The 23,933-nt window shown below is 44.6% G+C and overlaps 1 protein-coding gene across 3 annotated transcripts; it reads right to left on the reverse strand.

The window, feature by feature from the left end:
• Positions 1 to 1,681: 1,681 nt before the first annotated feature.
• On the reverse strand, positions 1,682 to 22,089 carry LOC121531345 (C2 calcium-dependent domain-containing protein 4C-like). Of its 3 annotated transcripts, none has more exons than XM_041836582.2 (3): positions 21,957 to 22,089; positions 12,450 to 12,615; positions 1,682 to 3,114 (listed from the first exon to the last, which is right to left on the reverse strand). In XM_041836582.2, the coding sequence occupies exon 3, from the start codon at positions 3,088 to 3,090 to the stop codon at positions 1,738 to 1,740; it is 1,353 nt and encodes a 450-aa protein (XP_041692516.1). In that variant the 5' UTR covers positions 3,091 to 3,114; positions 12,450 to 12,615; positions 21,957 to 22,089; the 3' UTR covers positions 1,682 to 1,737. The 3 variants fall into 3 exon arrangements, 2 of the variants coding, with proteins under 2 accessions (XP_041692516.1, XP_041692517.1); XR_005994128.2 differs by lacking the exon at positions 1,682 to 3,114 and adding an exon at positions 6,820 to 6,858; XM_041836583.2 differs by lacking the exons at positions 12,450 to 12,615; positions 21,957 to 22,089 and adding an exon at positions 3,273 to 3,409.
• Positions 22,090 to 23,933: the final 1,844 nt, after the last annotated feature.

The following is a 23,933-nucleotide window of genomic DNA, read 5'->3' on the forward strand; positions in this document are numbered from 1 at the left end:
GTTAAAAAGACATTTGTGGAGTGGTTGAAAAACAAGTTTTAATGACTCCAACCTAAGTGTGTGTACACTTCCGACTTCAACTGTATATCTAGTGACAGCGGATGGTTTTAAGGCTGGGTCTTAACTGCTGAAAACAGCAGGATATGCCTCCCTCCCTGAGGCTTGCTTTCAGCGCTACCGAGCACTCTTCAGGAGGGTAAACATCGATGTATAATGTATGCAGAAAAATCACAGTATATTTTATACTCTTACTGTATGCAGAGAAACAACAGTATGTTGTATACTGTTACTGCATGCAGAGAAACCACAGTATGTTATATACTTTATGCAGGAAAATCACAGTATGTTGTATACTTTATGCAGGAAAATCACAGTATGTTGTATACTTTATGCAGGAAAATCACAGTATGTTGTATACTTTATGCAGGAAAATCACAGTATGTTGTATACTTTATGCAGGAAAATCACAGTATCGAGCAATCTGGCCTGCGAGAGCAGGCCTCTAGAGCTTAGGAACACCAGCTACTGTCGCTCTGCTGAGGTATAATATATTATAATATATGCCATTTACCAGACGCTTTTTGCCAAAGCGACTTACAGTAATATTGGTATACATTTCCGTATGGGTGACCACAGTGGGGATCAAACCCACGATCATGAGAGAAATTACCTTGGGAAGCAGAAAGAGAGTATGGGGTGCTAAACACTCAGCGTCATTCCAGATGTTCCTACTGTATGACTACCCAGATGGTAGAGGACTGCTGTAGTGGCACTAATTAAGGGGCACATGGTAATGGCATGTGCTTTAGTACAGTGCAACTTCAGATCGAAGTCTTTGTGCCCTGGACAATTACAGCTCTACCAAGTTGTGTTATCCCAGAATACATGATTAATAAAAAAGGGGGCAACATCTCAACTTAAAGCCTTTCATCAACTAACACTCTCAATTTACTTATTATTTTCTTACTAGCTCTGACTTTGCTGAAATCTACTTTATTGAGGAAAAATGTACTTACTATGACTGTGATATGTGGTTGTCCCACATAGCTATCTTAAGATGGACGCACTAACTGTAAGTCGTTCTGGATAAGAGCGTCTGCTAAATGACTAGAATGTCAATGTAAATGATTAACTCATAGCTTTCCGATAAATAGGGTTTTTAGAAGGTAAGTGGATATGACTTTTCAGAACTGGTCATTAGCACTGTTAGAAATTTAGCCCGTTTCTGGTTAACACTGATATACTGATTCTTGCAAAGGTCAGTAGGAAACGACAGGCATAAAGGAAATAAGAGAAGGTGAGTCTCTCACATTGGCACATGAGATGGCCATGTTTTACATCTTCCCCTGCTGACAAAGAGGTACATTGGGAGGGTGATCTAAGTCAAGACAAAAATAGATAGTCATCCAGAGATGTAATGTTTCTGAATGATGGATAGTAAGAGGAACCTAGAGTGATTATTGGCAGTATGCAAAAAATATATAGGCCTACAAGATGTTGGTTGTGTACGATGTGATGAACTCTCGTATAAGGAAGACCTTTCAGTCTTCTGTCACCAAATGAAAACATTATTGTTGCAACAGATGTACTACAAGACTGCCCTTTTAGATACAAAAGATAAGGAAACATAGATATTTTTTATAAAGGATTTAATAGATACAGTATAAAATCTCTGCTCATTGTATAAAAGCGATAATAAATAATATTCAAGTAAATAAATAAGACAAATTATTTAACTTATAAAGTGATAATGCTTGTGAGCGGAAGTTCAACGTCCCCCAGAATATAGTCTCTTTTCATAGTGGACATTTTATTGACTATTTTAAATCTCAGGGAGCTTTGGCAGAGGTCCTCCTCTGAGATGGCATCAAAGAAGAAATCCTCATTGAAGATGGGGTTACGACTCTTCCTGATGACTGTGCTACGCTGCTTCTGGACCTTTCCAGGCACCAGGGAGAGGCTGACACTGCAGTTGATACTCTTGGGGTCCACCGAGTGAGTGTATAGTCCCTCAGCACTGATGAGCCGCACCCGCAGCCTCTGGTTATCAGGACAGTACTCTGCAGAGAGGCGCAGGGTGCCGTCCTTCCCTATAGGGACCATGCTCTCCCTCATCACCCTTTCCCTGTGCAGAACCAAGTCTATAGGGAAGATGGTAGGAGGGGCCAGACTGAAGCTTGGTGGAAGGCCCTCTACCAGCCCATCTGACGCCCTCCTCATGAAATTGGGACTATTGTCTGTGGAGCTGCCCTCGTCTGTCGACAGAGAGTTGTTTCTGGACACCACAGTCTTCCTGATGTTTCTGGAAAGAAGCCTTTCATGACTCAGTGTTTTGAAGAGGGAAGACTTCGGTGGGGACCTGCTCAGCATTGGGGAGCTGAAAGGGGAGGACTCAGCTGAGGAGGTGGTGTCACTGTCCATTGTGCCCTGTCTGTTGAGTGTATACCCTCTGGGCGAGAGTCTGGAGGTCAGGGTGTGGAGACTGAAGGAGGAAGGGGAGGAGGATGGGGAGGTAGAGTGGGAGACTCTGGAGCAAGTGTTGGACCTGCTCCTGGGGAACAGTAGCGGTATGCCACAGGAGCCAGGGTCGTTGTGGAACAGGGACTCCTTCCTCCTGGTGTGGGGGCTCTCCAGCAGGGTACAGAAACCGTAGCAGGTCTGGGCTTTGGCCATGTGGGGCAAGGAGAGTGCTGCCTGGCTCTGAGGGTCTGCGTTGGTGGTCTCCTCATCACTACAGTCATAGGGGCTCTCGTCCACATTCTCTACCTGGATGATGTGTGGGCTGATGATTTTTCGTGTTGGCGCCTCCCTCTTAGGGCTCCCCCTCTCCCATTCACACAGGGACACTCTGATGATGGGGGCCTGGCGGCTCTGCTCTGTACCCTTCGGCTCCTGGAAGGACGGGATCTTAGGAGGGATGCAAAACTCTGGGATAGTGTCTGGGGTGATAATATTAGGACACAGGGAAAGTCTCTTGTGTTTGTCAGCTTTCTCTCCAAACATGTCTCCGATCCTGAAGCTGTATTCCGTTGAGGGGAGAGGCAGGTTGGTTCTCTCCACGGACACACGGATCTTCTCCACCACCCACATGAGTTCCCTGATAGGGCTTGGTAACTGGAAAAGTAAAAGTAAATCCTTGTTAGACAACACAAATCGAAACAAATCACAGGCAATCACATTTTTTAACACATGAAAAAGGAATTTAACTTTGCATTGAAAACATTGAGAAAAGGTCAATTATTCTCAAGTCATGATTATGATGTGATGCGTACCTTGTGTAAATGAGATGTCAGTAAATCCAACACTGTGTCCTTACAGACAGGCTTGTGAGATAGATAACGATGGTAGTAGTAAAGGTCTTGTAAACGATAGCTGAGGCTCTCTATAAGTAGCAGGCTCAGAATCTCTCTTGTTAAGAACAGCTCCTCTGTAAGCGACTGACTGAGAGAGCTGCAGGCTGTTTAAATATGGCCGGGTGGTGGGGAGGAGACCAGGACGACTTCCACACACCCTTCAGTGCTCTGACAGGAACCTCCCTTTCTCCTTGGCCACCCGTTCCCATGGAGACACCCAAGCCACAACACAGCGCTGTGTGCCCACAGCATGGGGAAGGACCAGCCAGATAAGCCAACTGAACTACTTTGAAAGTGAACATATGTATCTGACCAAAGGAAAACATGTTCATTGGTTTGTTTGATTTTCCATTTATGCATATGAGAGGGGGGACGTAACCTTGGGTTGTTCACACAAATAAAGTGAAATGATAAGATTATGGCTGAGGCCTGTTGGTGACCCTAGGTTGGCAGTGCTTGAAATGCTGGGACAACATTGGCTTCTGTTGAATAGAATGTGGATCAAACCTCTCTAAATCAACTAATTACAGGAAGAAACTCTTCCTTGCTTGAAAAATGTAAATGTTTACTTGACTTATTATTGACGTCAATACCTATTCATTGAGTCAAGTGAATCATTGTCCATTTATGTTGCTGAGAATATTTGTTAAATCCATATGCACATGTCCCTTTGGTCTTAATACTACTTACAGTATTGCTACGAATGAACTGTGACCTACTGTAAAAATAGCCTAAGGATGTTGCAAAGCCACACACTGAAATGGCAATATCCAACAAGTTTGTTTGCCATTCTCTTTTAGGGATTTTGAATGCAATGCACTTGAATAGTAGTATAATTTCACATCACATGAATACTCAATAGCCTGCTATAAGTATTTTCTATACAGGTACCCACCCTACTGTTGCCTATGTATAATGACTGTGATATTGACAAGAGGATTACAACAGTTACAACCAGACTAGTTGAGCAACTCTAAAACACAATGCTGCTTTGAAGACAAAACAGTGCACGTTCTCACATTATTTTAGACACTTTTAAATGAAAACACAAGCCCAATAGGTCTACACTCCACACAAAACAACGTCTTAATTCATGCCAACGGTACCCTCTTGTGGTGGGAGAAGGATCAGCTTTTCAGTCACAACGACAATTATATTTTGGACAGTAAAAAAATAAGAGTGCCAGTGGAGCACAGGCATGGACACCTCTAATACTTTACCCAAAGATCACTGATAAATCAATAAATATATGGAGTTCATTCTCACATCAATATAAATTTTTTCAACAACTCAATCCATACAAAAATCATGTCACACCTCACAGTAAAAGGCATGGTGTTAAATTCATGAGTCATATGGTAAATTGACATTGTGTAGGTGGATTAGTGTACAGTATAAAGCTACAGTACCGCTTGGATGTTCCCTTTGACGTTCCTCTCTGGGTTTCCTTTAGAAAAAGCTCAGTAATGGCCAAAGTTCAAGTTGACCATCTTAGTAACCCTGTGCAACCACACCATTAGACAGATGGTGAAATCATACCTAATGCTATCTCAAGAGAAAACATTGCAAGAGTGGAAGTTCTCAGAAATGTTGTTTTTAATCGTCCAAACTAATGGTTATTTCATCAGCTGAGAAAAAAAAAGGAGAGAAAGTTGCTTGAAAATGTTTCAACTTCAAGATAAAAAGTCAACATCCCTTATGATCTGTTCAGATTTGCGTTTGAGTTTATAAGCCTTTAATTTTCAAAGTCTCATCCTATTCGATTTTCTTTAGCTGAACTGAGGTTAAGGAGGGTTTTTTGACTCAGAAACTGAAGTGCGTGACCAGTTGTCTTATTAGCTGGATCTGGTATCAATAATCCTCCAGTGCTGCCATGTAATGAGGTACATGTGTTTAAGGGTCACCTCAAAACATATACCCCTCCACTTCAAACAGGGGGTCACATTTCAGTAGGATGATGTATTCCCCCTTCAAAGGGAAGATCTCAATTGCATAATCCTCACATCCTCTCTCCTTGTCTCCTTCTCAAAACCCATTGTAGAAGAAGGTCAGAGGGAAGGGACCTCTGGCTTTCTCATCCAATTGGTTTTGAGAAGGAGGAGAGGAGAGCAGAGAGGCCATAAGGAGGATGCCATTGAGATCTTCCCAGAGTGTGTAGCAGGCTGTCAGTCACCAGGTGGTGTATGTGTTAATTCATTGCAGCCAACAGAGGGCAGCATCTAGCTAGGTAGAAAACATAAATTTGCCTTGGATTTGACTGACTAAATTGAGATACTGGCTGTTATTCCGTCTATTACCCAATTTCAAATAGACTCCAAGTCGGTTGTAATTCCCATCTTCCAATACACTAGTAGACCTAACATAAGGACTGTAGATCTGAAGTCATGTGGTCACTGACGAACTTACCATTAGGCAGAAAAGTCAATTACCTCAGGCATCACGTCATTAAGGGGCCTTGTGAGCTGGGCATAATAATAATAACAAAATAAAATATAAATGTAACCGCTTGAGGCCCCCCCATGCTCCACTTGAGGCATAATAAAAAATAAAATAATAAAATCCCCATCAAAATGTGTCTGTTAAAGCTAGAGATTTCTGCTAGAGATATCTGCTGTGGAAGGTGTCAGAGCTACAGCGGTGTTTGTCAGACCAGGAGACATCCCAAAAATCAATCTTCTCACGAAGACGCCTGTAGCGTCTGAACGGTTTGGAAAGATGAGTCTCTCACGAACTGTCAGGGCGTGTTGTAGGTGTAATGTAGGAATCAAACGCAGGACTCAGACTGAACGTTCCAAAGGCTGTATTACTGGCCAAACTAAGGCAACAGGACAACTTAGCCCGAAAGCGAAAAACACGCACGAAGGCGAAAGGTAAATTGCGCACAAACAGGTGCGACAAAAATGTACTGTGCACACACAGGTGCGAAACTGCTCCAGCGCAGTGGAGAATAAGCTCAACCGAGCAAAACACAATACTGACGGAAATAATTACACACAACACTAGACAAACACAACGAGAAACTTATAGGACACTAATTACGCCAAAACAGAAACAGGTGTGGAAACAAACAGACAAAAGCAAACGAACATGAAACATACAGCGGTGGCAGCTAGAATTCCGGAGACGACGAACGCCGAAACCTGCCCGAACAAGGGAGAGAGGCAGCCTCGGCCGAAACCGTGACAGTACCCCCCCCTTGACGCGCGGCTCCAGACGTGCGCCGACTCCGGCCTCGGGGACGACCAGGAGGACGCGGAGCAGGGCGCGTCGGATGCACCCGATGGAATTCCGTCAGGAGCGACGGGTCCAAAACGTCTCTCCTCGGCACCCAGCACCGCTCCTCCGGACCGTACCCCTCCCACTCCACTAGATACTGGAGACCCCCCATCCGACGTCTCGAATCCAAGATGGATCTCACGGAGTACGCCGGTGCCCCCTCGATGTCCAACGGGGCGGAGGAGTCTCCAAGATCTCATCTTCTTGGAGTGGGCCCGCTACCACCGGCCTGAGAAGGGACACATGGAACGAGGGGTTAATACACTTATACTCCACAGGTAGCTGTAATCTATAACATACCTCGTTCAACCTTCTCAGGACTTTAAATGGCCCTACAAACCGCCGACCCAGTTTCCGACAGGGCAGGCGGAGGGGCAGGTTTCTGGTAGAGAGCCAGACTCGATCACCAGGTGCGTACACCGGTGCCTCACTGCGGTGGAGATCAGCGCTTCGCCTTCTGACGTCGGAGGGCCCGCTGCAGGTGGACGTGTGCAGCGTTCCAAGTCTCCTCCGAGCGCCGCGCCCACTCATCCACCGCAGGAGCCTCGATCTGGCTCTGCTGCCAGGGTGCCAGAACCGGCTGGTAACCTAACACACATTGAAATGGAGTTAGGTTAGTGGAGGAATGGCGTAGGGAATTCTGGGCCATCTCGGCCCAGGAACGTACCTTGACCACTCCTCCGGCCGGTCCCGGCAGTATGTTCTGAGAAACCTACCCACATCCTGGTTTACGCGTTCCACCTGCCCATTACTCTCCGGGTGGTAACCCGAGTGAGGCTCACCGAGACCCCCAACCGCTCCATAAACGCTCTCCAGACTCTGGAGGTGAATTGGGGACCCCGATCAGCCACAATGTCCTCGGGTACCCCGTAGTGCCGGAACACATGGGTAAACAGTGCCTCGGCAGTTTGTAGGGCAGTAGGAAGACCCGGCATGGGGAGCAAACGACAGGCCTTAGAGAACCGGTCCACAACGACCAGGATGGTAGTATTCCCTTGGGAGAGGGGAAGGTCTGTTATAAAGTCCACTGAGAGGTGGGACCATGGTCGTTGTGGAACGGGCAGGGGTAGCAACTTACCCCTAGGTAGATGTCTAGGCGCCTTACACTGGGCGCACACCGAGCAGGAGGAAACATAAACCCTCACATCCCTTGCCAACGTGGGCCACCAGTACTTGGCACTAAGACAGTGCACTGTCCGGCCGATACCCGGATGTCCAGAGGAGGGTGACGTGTGAGCCCAATAGATCAATCGATCCCGAACCTCGAGCGGAACGTACTTCCGACCCTCCGGGCACTGTGGTGGACTAGGGTCGGTGCGTAACGCCCGCTCGAGTTCAGCATCGACCTCCCACACTACCGGTGCCACCAGACACGACTCAGGCAGTATGGGAGTGGGCTCCACGGACCTCTCCTCCGTGTCATACCGCCGAGACAGCGCATCTGCCTTGCCATTCTGTGACCCAGGGATGTACGTGATCTTAAAAGTAAACCTGGTCAAGAACATACTCCATCTTGCCTGGCGAGGGTTCAGCCTCCTCGCCGCCCGGATGTACTCCAGGTTACGGTGGTCCGTCAAAATGAGGAAAGGGTGTTGAGCCCCCTCAAGCCAGTGCCTCCACACCTTGAGAGCCTGTACCACGGCTAACAGCTCCCTGTCCCCTACGTCATAGTTCCGCTCCGCCGGACTGAGCTTCTTAGAATAAAAAGCACAGGGGCGGAGTTTAGGTGGCGCGCCAGACCGTTGGGAAAGCACGGCTCCTAAACCGGCCTCCGACGCGTCCACCTCTACCTGGAACGGCAAAGAGGGATCCGGATGCGCCAGCACCGGGGCCGAGGTAAACAGGTCCTTCAGCCTCCCAAAAGCCCTGTCCGCCTCGGCCGACCACTGCAGACGCACCGGACCCCCCCTTCAACAGAGACGTGATGGGAGCTGCCACCTGTCCAAAACCCCGGATAAACCTCCTGTAGTAATTTGCAAACCCCAAAAACTGCTGCACCTCCTTCACAGTGGTTGGTGTTTGCCAATTACGCACGGCCGACACCCGGTCTACCTCCATCTTCACCCCCTGACGCAGACAACTGATAACCCAAAAAGGAGACCGACTCCTGGAAAAACAGACACTTCTCTGCCTTCACATACAGGTCGTGCTCCACCAGCCTCCGCAACACTCTGCGCACCAGGGCCACATGCTCGACACGGGTAGGTGAGGACACGAGAATGTCATCAATGTACACCACCACCCCCTGCCCCTGCATGTCCCTGAAGATCTCATCCACAAATGATTGGAAAACTGACGGAGCGTTCATCAACCCGTATGGCATGACCAGATACTCGTAATGGCCCGAGGTGGTACTAAAGGCTGTTTTCCATTCATCACCCTCCCTGATGCGCACCAAGTTGTACGCGCTCCTGAGATCTAATTTCGTGAAGAAACGCGCCCCATGCAACGACTCAGTCATGGTCGCAATCAGCGGGAGTGGATAACTATACTTCACCGTAATCTGATTGAGACCACGGTAATCGATGCACGGGCGCAAACCACCATCCTTTTTCTTCACGAAAAAGAAACTCGAGGACGCGGGGAAGTGGAAGGCCGTATGTATCCTTGTCTCAGTGATTCGTCTATGTAAATCTCCATAGCTTTCTTCTCCTCCTGAGACAGAGGATACACATGGCTCCGTGGGAGCGCAGCTCCTGCCTGGAGGTCTATCGCACAATCCCCCTGCCTATGGGGTGGCAACCGCGTCGCCCTCGCCTTACTAAACGCAATAGCCAAATCCCCATACTCAGGTGGAACGTGCAATGCGGGCACCTGGTTTGGACTCTCCACCGAGGTAGCCCCTACGGAAACGCCCAAACATCTACCCACACACTGAGCAGACCACTCCATCAGAGCCCTCTCTTGCCACGAAATAGCTGGGTTATGGGTACTCAACCAGGGCATGCCCAGCACCACCGGATACGCAGGAGAGTCAATCAGGAACAGCTGAATCATCTCCTGATGATCCCCCCTGCGCACACATCCTAAGTGGCGCCCGTGACCTCCCTGATTAAGCCCGTACCCAACGGACGACTATCTAGGGCGTGAACGGGAAAAGGAACATCAACAGGAATGAGGGGAATCCCTAACTCTAAACAAAACTTTTTATCAATAAAATTCCCAGCCGCGCCTGAATCTACCAGCGCCTTATGCTGGGAATGAGGTGCTACCTGTGGAAAACGTACAGGCATACAAAAATGGGCAACAGTGAGCTCTGGGTGAGTGGGGCGCCTACTCACCTGGAGGGAATCCCCAGTGCGGGACCTGTCGTCATCTCCCCTAGGAGGCCATCCCCAGCACCTAGCCGCGGTGTGTCCTCCCCGACCACAGTTGGTGCAGTGGATGGACCCCCTAGCCTGCCGACTCCTCCTCTCTCTAGCGCCAGCGCCCCGAGCTCCATAGGACACGGCTCGGAGGCGCTGGAGGGTGAAATGGGTGGACCCTCCGCAGGGACGTCCCGCGGGTAGCCAGTAGGTTATCCAGCCTGATGGACATGTCAACCAGCTGGTCGAAGGAGAGGCTGGTGTCCCTACAAGCCAGCTCCCGACGGACGTCCTCTCGTAGGCTACATCTGTACAGATCGATGAGGGCCCGATCATTCCACCCTGCATCTGCCGCTAGCGTCACGGAATTCGAGCGCGAATTCCTGGGCACTTCTCCTCCCCTGCCGGAGGAAGACCAGACGCTCCCCCGCCGCTTTCCCCTCCGGGGATGGTCAAACACCGCCCTGAAGCGGCGGGAGAACTTCGTTGTAGGTAATCGTCGTGGCGTCGATCTTCCTCCACTCCGCGTTGGCCCACTCCAACGCCTTTCCGGCCAGGCAGGAGATCAGGGCGGACACGCTCTCATGCCCTGAAGGTGCCGGGTGCACTGTGGCCAGGTATAGCTCCACCTGGAGTAGGAATCCCTGACACCCAGCCGCGGCTCCGTCGTAGGCCCTCGGGAGAGATAGTCGGACTCCTCGAGGTTCCGGCGCTGGAATGGGCGGGCTGGCCGATGGTGCTGGCAGGGCGGGAGGCGGTGGAGGCGGACCCCAGCCTCGGATGGTGGAAATCACCTCCTGCAGGGGCGGTCCCCATCTGCAGGAGCTGATCTTGTTGGTCCCGAACCTGGGCCTCCAGTCTCGTCTGGGCTGCTTCGGCTCCTGCTGATTCCATAGAAGGTGTGTAATTCTGTCAGGGCGTGTTGTAGGTGTAATGTAGGAATCAAACGCAGGACTCAGACTGAATGTTCCAAAGGCTGTATTACTGGCCAAACTAAGGCAACAGGACAACTTAGCCCGAAAGCGAAAAACACGCACGAAGGCGAAAGGTAAATTGCGCACAAACAGGTGCGACAAAAATGTACTGTGCACACACAGGTGCGAAACTGCTCCAGCGCAGTGGAGAATAAGCTCAACCGAGCAAAACACAATACTGACGGAAATAATTACACACAACACTAGACAAACACAACGAGAAACTTATAGGACACTAATTACGCCAAAACAGAAACAGGTGTGGAAACAAACAGACAAAAGCAAACGAACATGAAACATACAGCGGTGGCAGCTAGAATTCCGGAGACGACGAACGCCGAAACCTGCCCGAACAAGGGAGAGAGGCAGCCTCGGCCGAAACCGTGACACGAACACGATGGTGTTCTCGGTTTTGATCTACGACCCACACAAGTGTCACAGGACTGGACTGAATGTAACCCAGTACTGGGCCGAAAATGTTATTGAAGTGAATAGGGCATTTCCACATAAAGGTATAAGGCTAATTCCACTGTAAAAATGATATATTAATTCTCCTGAGCTTTCTTATATCACTCAGATATACGACAGACACTTCAAAACATACTTCCTTTTGATTACATTTTTGGCGTTCTGTTTTTCTATGAATCTGTTGCATTTCTATGGGCGTTTTTTTATATATACCTACAGGGGTCCTAAAATTCCAAATCAAATAGCTAAATGATCCTTGGTATGACCACCCTAAAACTATTCCATATGTTAGCTTAGTAGAAACCCAGCCGGGGCCCTTGAAGTCTAGGGCAGTGGTATTCAAAGTCCCTAGTGGGATCGTGGGGGAATTGCAGTGGGATAGCCAAACTTAAGAGTACTATTGTATGGGACAATATACAAATGTTTTTGAGAAAGATAATGAGAAAAATACAATTTTATTGACCACATGTATTTATTGGTTTCTTTTCATTTTGATAAGAGATGAGAAAGCAATGAAAGGTTAGTTGTTGATGTAAAAATCGAAATTTACAGATTTTAAGGTTGTGTCATTAGCTTTGGGGTGGGGTGGGGTTTGCGAGAAATTCTTGGGGAAAAAATGGGGTCCCCAGAAATTCTTGGGGAAAAAATGGGTACCCCGCTGAAAAAGTTTGAATACCACTGCTCTAGGGAGGATAAAGTACGCATCGTCGTCGTGGCAGATGCAGAGTACGTATCAGAATGTATCGGATGCTGTCTGGCAAAGAATAGTATGGCATGTCATACTCTTTTTGGCCAGACAGCATCAGATACATGCTCTATATATAGTAAGAGAGAGGGGCATTGTTTTGCTCGCTCGGATGCTTTCTCCGGTGAGGAAAGTTGGAGGGTGCACAGTGCACTGTTCGGATGCTGGAATAATTTCTGATGTACTGATACTTTTTTAAGTGATTTGTTTGACACTCAGATGAAAACATAATGACTGGTTGTGTTCATGGCACATTAAAAGGTAATACATTTTTACAGTTAAATTACATGTCTTTAATATAAAACCCATGAAAAGGGTGGTCGCTTACCTTCTCTTTGCCTTTTGATGAGGACAGGAAGAGCCATCCAGTAGAACAATCTCATATTCTGTATGTGCCATTAATCTCAATCTGGCATTCATTCAGGTTCTCTCCATTGATGCCTTCTTCACTTCTCTGTAAGGTACTCCTCACTGCCCAGAGCTACAGCTACCTCCTGTAGAGGAAGCAAAACGAGTTCAGAGGGGAAAAGAACATCTTCAAATACAGCTGAATATCCTTTCCAATGCATCATGTTTTAAAGTGTCTATGTTAAGTGGTAGGCCAGGCCTAAGCCAACTTGCAGTTGGGCGGTTTTTATTTCAGATGTAGGATCGTAATTTGAGCCAGTTTGCTAAAGCAGGAAAATAATCCTGCAGCAACTGCAGCAACAGGAAATGTGAATTATTATGTGGATTATAATTTATATACATTTTTTGTAGGGCTTGATACATTTTTTGTAAGGACAATTCCAGTCTGACATTTTAAAGTGGAAATTACAAACTTTAGAAGCCTTTTTAAACCTCGAATACACTACAAGTTTTTATTTCCTACTGTGTAGGAAAATTCTCAGAAACAAAATAGTAATCTATTTAAGATCCTACATCTGTAGGCTACACAAGTGGAATAGGGATTGTGTAATCCATCACCACCACTTGCGTGCGCAGCATTTCAAATTTGTGCTAATTCTCCTCCAATAATCCCCCTACTGTTTTTTTTAACTTCCTCAATAGATGGCTCATCTGTTAACTTCCTCTTCACTTCTCTTCCCTCTAGTTCCTTATACTGTCCCTCACTCTTTTGTCTCTCTCTCTGCTCTCTCTAGGTCTTCATTACATTCTGATGGGGATGAGTGCCCCCAACAAAAAAAGAAACACTTTTATTTATTTTTATTTTTAACCTCTTAAATGTAACTAAATGTAATCAAAAACATAATCTACGTAATCCCCCAAAAGTAATTATTTATCATGAGAAGGCCATAAACAATAACTAGTAATGCTGCATCCTACAAGAAAGGTTAAAATCTCACCTTTCTGGTAAAAATAGTTATAAATTGCTGAGGTGTAGTCACTTTTGAGGACACAAGCTCAAGTACACAGCACAAATATGATAAAATATGAAAATATGAAATATTTTATATGATGTACAGTATTTCCTATTCAACAAAACTGTATGAATAACACTTGAAATGACTTATATTTTTTCTAAATAGAGAATAATCCATTTATAAAATGACTAACTATAAGATTTCACCTTCCTTATAACTGTAAAATACATATTTGTTTATTTAGTGTTAGAGAAAATGTGCATATTTCCTAAAGGTCTCTCTTCATGAAAATGTCTGCCCCCATCGCTGTGAACGAATTAATTGGTATATACAGCCTGAAACGAATGACTGCAAAATCTTGTAAATGTTCCTTACAAGCCAGAATGTTTAATAAAATTACATTTGAACTTATTCTACCGGTTGTCTGTGAGGTTTGTCCTTCAGCCCCTCAAAATTTCAGACAAAATATCCACAGGAAAGTATTGTTTACGAGACTTTTTAGAGCGCGGGTACTGAAGTTGACATTTCTATCACCCGGCACATGCGCAAAACCATGTAAATACCTGCTGATTTCAGTTAATATGCATATACCTGCTGACTTCTCTGTCAGTGAATTCAATTTTGAATCATGTTTTGGCATAGCTGCAGGCTTAAATAAACATTAAATCATATAATTTGCATAGAAACCCAAATAAAGCATGTAGATAATGTCATGTATGCTAGAATGGAGGTTTAAAAACGACAGCTGCATATGCATATTAGCCAATACATACTATGAAACTATACTATGAAACAAAGATAAATTATATAAAGTTGATAGGAATGATAGTAAAAAGCGATGGAGCACCTTAAATGGCATTTTGGGCAAAAAGTCAAACTCAGCTCCATCATTCATTGAATCAGATGGCTCATTCATCACAAAACCCACTGATATTGGCAATTATTTTAAGGATTTTTTCATTGGCATGATTAGCAAACTTAGGCATGACATGCCAGCAACAAACGCCAAAACTACACATCCAAGTATAACTGACCAAATTATGAAAAGACAAGCATTGTAATTTTGAATTCCGTAAAGTGAGTGTGGAAGAGGTGAACAAGAAATACATATTTTTGTCTATCAACAATGACAAGCCACCTGGGTCTGACAACTTGGATGGAAAATTACTGAGGATGATAGTGGACGATATTGCCACTCCTATTTGCCATATCTTCAATCTAAGCTTACAAAAAAGTGTGTGCCCTCAGGCCTTGAGGGAAGCAAAAGTCATTCCACTACCCAAGAATAGTAAAGCACCCTTTACGAACCCTTAGTAAACTTTTGGAGAAAATGGTGTTTGACCAGATACAATGCTATTTTACAGTAAATAAATTAACAATAGACTTTCGGCACGCTTATAGGGAAGGGTATTCAACATGCACGGCACTTACACAAATGAAGGATGATTGGCTGAGAGGAATTGATAATAAAAAGATTGTGGGAGCATGATTTGTTAGACTTCAGTGCGGCTTTTGACATTATCGATCATAGTATGCTGCTGGAAAAATGTATATATTATGGCTTTACACCCCCTGCTTTATTGTGGATTGAGAGTTACCTGTCTAACAGAACACAGAGGGTGTTTTTTAATGGTAGCATCTCCAACATAATCCAGGTAGAATCAGGCATTCCCCAGGGCAGCTGTCTAGGCCCCTTACTTTTTTCAATCTTTACTAATGACCTGCCACTGGCTCTGAGTAAAGCCCATGTGTCTATGTATGCGGTTGACTCAACACTATACACGTCAGCTACTACAGCGAGTGAAATCACTACAACACTTAACAAAGAGCTGCAGTCGGTTTCAGAATTGGTGGCAAGAAATATATTATTATTTTTTAACTAAAAGCATTGTATTTGGGACAAATCATTCACTAAACCCCAACCAAATATTGTAATGAATAATGTGGAAATTTAGCAAGTTGAGGAGACTAAACTGCTTGGAGTAACCCTGGATTGTAAACTGTTACTGTCAAAATATATTGATGCAACAGTAGTTAAGATGGGGAGAGGTCTGTCCATAATCAAGTGCTGCTCTGCCTTCTTATCAACAATATCAACAAGGCAGGTCCTATAGGCCTGAGTTTTGTTGCACCTGGACTACTGCCAAGTGGTCAGGTGCCACAAAGAGGGACTGGTCCAGAACAGGGCATTACGGCTGGCCCTTAAATGTACACGTTAATAACATTAATAATATGCATGTCAATCTCTCATGACTCAAAGTAGAGGAGAGATTTACTTCATCGCTACTTGTTTTTGTAAGAAGTATTGACATTTTGAATGCACTGAGCTGTCTGTTTAAACTACTAGCACACAGCTCGGACACCCATGCATAACCCATAAGACATGCCATCAGAGGTCTTTTCACAGTCCCTGAGTCCAGAACAGACTATGGGAGGCGCACAGTACTACATACAGCCATGGCTACATGGAACTCTATTCCACATCAAGTAACTCACGCAAGCAGTAAAATCAGATTTAAAAAACAGCGAGGACTGTGAAGAGTCACACACACAGGTACAAACACACACATACAAACACAAATAATATACACACTATACATACACGTACACCTGGATTGTGTGTAGTAGAGTAGTGGTAGGATGGCACACACTTAATGTCTTATGAAATCTGTTGTAAAATGTTTCTAAATGTTAAGAAATTGTATTATAATGTATATTACTGCCTTCATTTTTGCTGGACCCCAGGAAGAGTAGCTGCTGATTTGGCAGGAACTAATGGGGATCCCTAATAAATACAAATACTGCATAGGCTAAACATATAGCATACATTGCAATACAATCTTCTCTAAAATAACTGTTGTACAATTTGCTCTGCAATAAGATAACCAGAGTTTGATTTCTAAACCAGATGATTTCAGTTCTCAAATAGCAGCTGCCCAAAACCATGGTGGGCATGCATAATGTTGGATGCATTGGAATATAAAGTATGGAGAATGATAAAGAGCCTGTAGGATTATAGAAAAAGTTGAGAAATGAATGTTTGAGTTTCAAATACTAAGATAAATGTTCAGTGTATGTGAGTATATTTAGATGGTTTGAATTATTAACTTTTCTACTAACCTTCTAAAACTTGACGGTGCCAGAATTTTGCCAATCCATTCATTATTCTACTAACTATGACTGAGTGTGAGACATGTTTTCCATAATGTACATTTCATGCATATACAGTACATTTGAACAAAGAACACCATCACAAATAGTGTTTCGCCATTTATTGAGTACGGAGACAAATAGCAAAGGTATGTCAGGCAGTATTTGAAGTATCTAAATATAGTGTTACCTACCAATCAAAATACAGTGCCTTCGGAAAGTATTCAGACCCCTTGACTTTTTCCACATTTTGTTACGTTACAGCCTTATTCTAAAATGAATTTAAAAAATAATAATCCTCAGCAATTTACACACAATATCCCCTAATGACAAAGCAAAAACAGGTTTTAGAAATGTTTGCTAATAAATAAAAAATAAAAAACAGTAATACCTTATTTACATAAGTATTCAGACTCGAAATTGAGCTCAGGTGCATCCTGTTTCCATTGATCATCCTTGAGATGTTTCTACAACTTGGTTGGAGTACACCTGTGGTAAATCCAATTGATTGGACATGATTTGGAAAGGCACACCCTAGTCTGTATAAGGTCCCACAGTTGACAGTGTATGTCAGAGCAAAAACCAACCCATGAGGTCGAAGGAATTGTCCCTAGAGCTCAGAGACAGGATTATGTCGTGGCACAGATCTGGGGAAGGGTACCAAAAAATGTCTGCAGCATTGAAGGTCCCCAAGAACACAGTGGCCTCCATCATTCTTAAGTGGAAGAAGTTTGGAACCACCAAGACTCTTCCTAGAGCTGGCTGCCCGGCCAAACTGAGTAATCGGGGGAGAAGGGCCTTGGTCAGGGAGGTGACCAAGAACCCGATGGTCACTCTGACAGAGCTCTAGAGTTCCTCTGTGGAGATGGGAGAAACTTCCAAAAGGACAACCATCTCTGCAGCACTCCACCAATCAGGCCTTTATGGTAGAGTGACCAGACGGAAGCCACTCCTCATTAAAAGCCTCATGACAGCCCGCTTGGAGTTTGCCAAAAGGCAGCTAATGACTCTCAGACCATGAGAAACAAGATTCTCTGGTCTGACGAAACCCTGATTGAACTTTTTGGCCTGAATGCCAAGCATCACGTCTGGAGGAAACCTGGCACCATCTCTACGGTGAAGCATGGTAGTGGCAGCATCATGCTGTGGGGATGTTTTTCAGCGGCAGGGACTGGGAGACTAGTCAGGATTGAGGCAAAGATTAATGGAGCAAAGTACAGAGAGATCCTTTTTGAAAACCTGCTCCAGAGCGCTCAGACTGGGGTGAAGGTTCACCTTCCAACAGGAGAACGACCCTAAGCACACAGCCAAGACAACGCAGGAGTGGCTTCGGGACAAGTCTATGAATGTCCTTGAGTGGCCCAGCCAGAACCCGGACTTGAACCCGATCTAACATCTCTGGAGAGACCTGAAAATAGCTGTGCAGCAATGCTCCCCATCCAACCTGACAGAGCTTGAGAGGATCTGCAGAGAAGAATGGGAGAAACTCTCCAAATACAGGTGTGCCAAGCTTGTAGCGTCATACCCTAGAAAACTCGAGGCTATAATCGCTGCCAAAGGTGCTTCAACAAAGTACTGAGTAAAGGGTCTGAATATTTATGTAAATGTAATATTTCCGTTTTTTTAATATAATATTTATAAAAACCTGTTTTTTCTTTGTCATTATGGGGTATTGTGTGTAGATTGATGAGAAGAAAAAAAAACTATTTAATCAATTTTAGAATAAGGCTGTAACATAACAAAATGTGGAAAAAGTTAAGGGGTCTGAATACAAGTGTCGTGAAGGGCACAATCTTACAATGTTGCGGTCCAGAAATGAGACCTTTACCATCTATACCAAAAGCCTGGGCTTCTCTCTAGGAGCATTTGTGTGCCCAGGCCCCATAGGCGTATCGAAAGAATCCCACCCTAGTCACCAATGTAGCTGACCGATGTAGAGAGAGACAAGTGCCTTAGCAGAATGCAATCTAAAGACTGTGTGGTCCAGAGACGAGAACTCTACCATCTATGGCAAAAGCCTGGGCTCCTGACGGGGACAATATAATTCTCACCACTGCATGTTACAATAGTAAAATAATCTGTGTGTCACCTGTCAAACAGATTTCTATATTGAATTTAGTCTGGGCCGGACTTAGTGATTTGGAGGCAGAGGCAGTCTGAAACAAATAGGAACCTTCTCACTATGTCTGTTATGTCCATTTTGTTTTATGGGTTTTATATTAAAGACGTGTAATTTAACTGTAAAAATGTATTACCTGTTAATGTGCCATGAACACAACCAGTCATGATGTTTTCATCTGATCATACAAATCACTTCAAAAAGTAGGTTACCTTCGCACGTCCATCCAAAATACTTCCAGCATCCCAAACAGTGCACTGTGCACCCTCCAACTTTCCTCACCAGAGAAAGCATCTGAGCGAGCGAAACAACGCCCCTCTGTCTTACTATATGTAGCCCATGTATCTGATGCTGTCTAGCCAAAAAGAGTATGACATGCCATACTATTTTTGGCCAGACAGCATCAGATTGATAGACTACATATACTGTATATGTCCTCTGCCTCTGCCTCGATGACGATGGCAGTATTATCAGCAGCTCCTGTCTTTTCACTAAAGAAATGCGTATTGTATCCCCCTAGAGCAGTGGTTTTCAAACTTTTTCAGCCAGAGTTTCTTGGGACCATCAAAGCAAAGGAATATAGTTTGTGAGCTAGAAAATGAACATCCTGACAGTCTGAGGTAGGGTGCTCTGTAATCATCCTACTCCCAACTATTGACAGGGATAACGTGGCATTTGTCAGTATGAATGAAATGAGTTGGTCCTGCCTTGACTGTATTAGCTTGACACTACTTGTCCTATATATTTTTGTAGTCTTAAATTATTACTTGGAATAAACTAATAGCTAAACCACTTATTGTCCCGGAATGACATGCTAGCTAGTGATATCTGCTCCTGCGAGCTAGCAACAGATCTACTTGTTGTAACTAGCTAGCTAACTAGCAAGCCAGCTACATTACTAAAGTTGCTGTGTTCTAAATTGGGAGTCATTTTACATCTTGCATTGATGGTATCACGGTTCTATAACTAAATAGTTAGCTAGATTACAAATAAATAAACAATTATTTACCAGAGGGGTATACTACAAAGCAGGATCAATGAGTTAGCCAGCGAACTTTGATAAACAATTAGAAATAACCACACATTTTCTGGTTCATTAAGAATACTAAACATATATTGTCGGATGGAGAGCTCTCTCTGTCATCAGCTGTCTGCTACCTTAGGTATGGACAGTGTTGCCAACTCCTCAGTAAGGAAAGTAGCTATTGGCTGTCCTAAAAGTCACTAGAAGTCGCTAAATGACGTCATCACCTAATTTGCATAATTGGCCATGTGCATGTAATTGTGATGGACGCTGTAGGAAAGAGGAATAACGTCGTGGGAGAGACAAAAAGTGAGTAAAAAACATCCTAAATATGTTTAGAACTACAAATGAACTTTCTTCTGTCGATTCTTGTTTTTTTTTATGTTACAATTCCAACCCTTCTCCTTTATCCGGGCTTGGGACTGGCAAAAGTGACCCAAAAGAGACAGTTTTTATTTATGTATTTATTTTTAGTTTAGTTTTCTTAAGTTTGGTTTGGTGTGGTTTTTAACTTTATGGTCCACTTAGGAGCCTACAACAAGTCACAGTAAAACATTTACATTTTTAACCATAACATTTGTAAAAAAATATATATATATACAATCTACATTAACAATCTAAATGGACCAAAAAGAGACAATAGAAAAAACTGTCAATGGCAATGTGAGAAAATGATGGTAACTAGTCTGGCCCTAATTCAGGTTAATTGTTTTTAAAAGGATCTACTTGCTCTCCCTCAAAAGCCTTGATGGCCTGACTTCAAAAAATTCAGATACAATATGTTTTGAGGATCACTGTACATGGAGTATAAACCCTCAGCCATGTAGCAGTGTTCACTGGACTTGGTAACTACGAAATGCAGCCTAAGCTTCTCCCACTGGTCCAAAATGCGTGAAACTGCAGGTTCAATGGAGAGCCAACGTGTGGCAAACACCTTGGTTATCTGTAAAGGTTTCTCCCCACAGTTGATGGTCTCATATATGGCCTTGTAGGCCTCCCTGCGCTTTGGAGACACTGAAAACCAGTTATAAGTCTCTCGTACCAAGTACTCCACACTACAGGGGATGATGTCATTGGAAGCATGACTTACAGCAAGTTGCAGAGAGTGGCACACACAGCGAAAAAGAACCAGATGTTTGAAGCCATACTCCTCCTTCAGCACTTTATGGACCCCATTGTTAATCCTCGTCATAACAGAGGCATTGTCAGTCCATATCCCCAGGAGTTTCTATTTTTTAAGACAACACTTCTCGAGGAAAGCCACAACAGCACGGGCTATAGATTTGGCATCTCCTCCCTCCAACTCAACATGCCCCAGAAATGTTGATACAATTGTCTGCTTGGTGTCACTAAAGTACCTTATCACAACCCCCAAGTACTTAGAAACACTTACATCTGTGGACTCATCGAGGAGGAGGCTGAAACGCTGGTCACCCACATCTGCGACCAACTTTTTCAGAAAGTATGGTGCTAGAACACCATTAATCATTTCTGTGCACTTTGTCCTGTGCATTTTGAAGTGGGTAGCAGCAGTGGAGTCTGAGAAAGTAGCTCTACATGCTTGTCCAATGTGATCACATGCCAGCATGGAACAGTGTTCAGCGATAGCTAATGCCATGGTGGCCTCAGCCTTTTTTGCAGAGTCAATTTTTTTAACCATAAATGGCAGCTTGTTTTGGGTGGAACTGTTATAAAGCTTTGCCTTTTGAGTATGTTTTTGAGTTGTCATGTGTTTTTTTACATCACTAAGTTTGGCGTAGAAATCAGCCTTACAATACAGGCAGTATGCCCGCGTATCATCTCCAATAAACGCCTTCATCCAGCCTTTGAATTCAGGGTTTGATTCCCACTCCTTTCTGTATTTTTGAGTGTACAGTTTAGACTGAGACCCCGCTGCTCGTTGAGAAGAGTAAGAACGATACGTGCTTTCACGTCAGTCTCCAAAAGTCTCCAATAACACCAGAAAAAGTCGCTAGATTTGTCGCTAGTCGATTTTTTGAAAATGTGTCGCTAGAGGGGTCTGAATACTCGCTAAATATAGCGACGTTTTTTTGGGGGGGTATGTGCAAGAATTGACATTGCCAACAAACGGAAATGTGTTCAGAATAAATAAATAAACACAATATGTTAAAAGTAGCTCATCTCGGAAAATAAAGCAAATAGCTTGCAACGGCTCACCACCTAGTTACTTCCTGGATCTGAACAGCTATTCTTCCGCACACTGCCAAAGGGTGTCTTCTTTTCTTCTTCTTCGGTGGTATTTTAGGGCGGACTACACTGGAAACGGTGTATTGTCGCCCACTACTGTCCAAAACGGAAAAGGGAAATAAACGAAAACATTTAATCCACTCAAACATCCGAAAATAAAATACTAAACAAAAACCCTCAGCCTTCAAAATACACTCAGAGCTCTATTCAGATGCAGTGACCTGAGAGGACGGAACTGCTGCTCCAGTCAGTAGGCGTACAACATGCAGCCCCTCACTCGTTACATCCTTCATTCCTAGAAGGGTTCAGCTGCAGATACCAATCTTTCTTGAGTTTTTATCCACTCCTGCAGTGCCCAAAATGTACATTCTTCACGACAAGGGTATCTGGATCCTGCACCTTGCGAACGGCACCCACAGCACTGGACTGCGGTGTCTCCACAGCAACAGAACCACTAGAACATTCTTTAACTTTTCTTGCTGCCTCTTCATAGGAGACAAGCTGAATAGCTCTTATCATTGCAATCTCTGCCTCCTTCACCCTTACAGGACATGATGGGAACTCATGTGCATGCTTCCCACCACAATTGGGACATTCCACATCATCATCTTCTACAGTAAAATAATCGCTCAAGTCATGCTCTTTGCAAACAATTGACACATGCCCAAATGCTTTTCAGTTGGAACACTGCAGTAACCTACTCTTACGCCTACTAGACAGCATTTTAACTTTTTAGTTTTTGAATTTTAGTTCTCTTTGGCTGTCTTTTAGCCACTGTAGTCCATCCAGTATTCTCATCACCTTCATTCTCACTCTCATCATTTCTAGCGCATGGCCATCAGATTCTAACTCAGCATCCGCTTCCGCCATTCTCTCGACGTGAATCCTCAGCACCTCCCACTGAGGTACACTATTAATACAAAAGTATGTGGATACCTCTTCAAATTAGTGGATTCGGCTATTTCAGCCACAACCGTTGCTGACAGGTGTATAAAATCAAGCACACAGCCATGCAATCTCCACAGACAAACATTGGCAGTAGAATGGCCTTACTGAAGAGCTCAGTGACTTTCAACGTCATAGGATGCCACCTTTCCAACAAGTCAGTTCCTCAAATGTCTGCCCTGCTAGAGCTGCCCCGGGCAACTGTAAGTGCTGTTATTGTGAAGTGGAAACAGCTAGGAGCAACAACGGCTCAGCCACAAAGTGGTAGGCCTCACAAGCTCACAGAACGGGACTGCCGAGTGCTGAAGCGCGTGGCGCGTAAAAACCGTCTGTCCTCAGTTGCAACACTCACTACCGAGTTCCAAACTGCCTCTGGAGGCAACGTCAGCACAATAACTGTTCGTCGGGAGCTTCATGAAAGGGGTTTCCATGGCCGAGCAGCCGCGCACAAGCCTAAGATCACAATGCGCAATGCCATGCGTCGGCTGGAGTGGTGTAAACCTTGCCGCCATTGGACTCTGGAGCAGTGGTTAATCACAATTTACCATCTGGCAGTCCGACGGACTAATCTGGGTTTGGCAGATACCAGGAGAATGCTACCTACCCAAATGCATAATGCCAATTGTAAAGTTTGGTGGAGGAGGAATAATGGTCTGGGGCTGTTTTTCATGGTTCGGGCTAGGCCCCTTAGTTCCAGTGAAGGGAAATCTTAATGTTACAGCATACAATGACATTCTAGACGATTCTGTGCTTCCAACTTTGTGGCAACAGTTTGGGGAAGGCCCTTTCCTGTTTCAGCATGACAATGCCCCCGTGCACAAAGCAAGTTCCATACAGAAATTGTTTGTTGAGATCAGTGTGGAAGAACTGGACTGGCCTGCACAGAGCTCTGACCTCAACCCCATCCAACACCTTTGGGATAAATTGGAACGCCGACTGCGAGCCAGGCCTAATCGCCCAACATCAGTGCCCGATCTCACTAATGCTCTTGTGGCTGAATGG

This window comes from Coregonus clupeaformis, chromosome 19 (genome assembly GCF_020615455.1).
Source record: "Coregonus clupeaformis isolate EN_2021a chromosome 19, ASM2061545v1, whole genome shotgun sequence".
Classification (NCBI taxonomy): domain Eukaryota; kingdom Metazoa; phylum Chordata; class Actinopteri; order Salmoniformes; family Salmonidae; genus Coregonus; species Coregonus clupeaformis.

Bases quoted from the DNA above. Each gene is read 5' to 3' on its own strand.
- LOC121531345 (XM_041836582.2), bottom strand. From the start codon at position 3,090: ATGTGGGTGGTGGAGAAGATCCGTGTGTCCGTGGAGAGAACCAACCTG.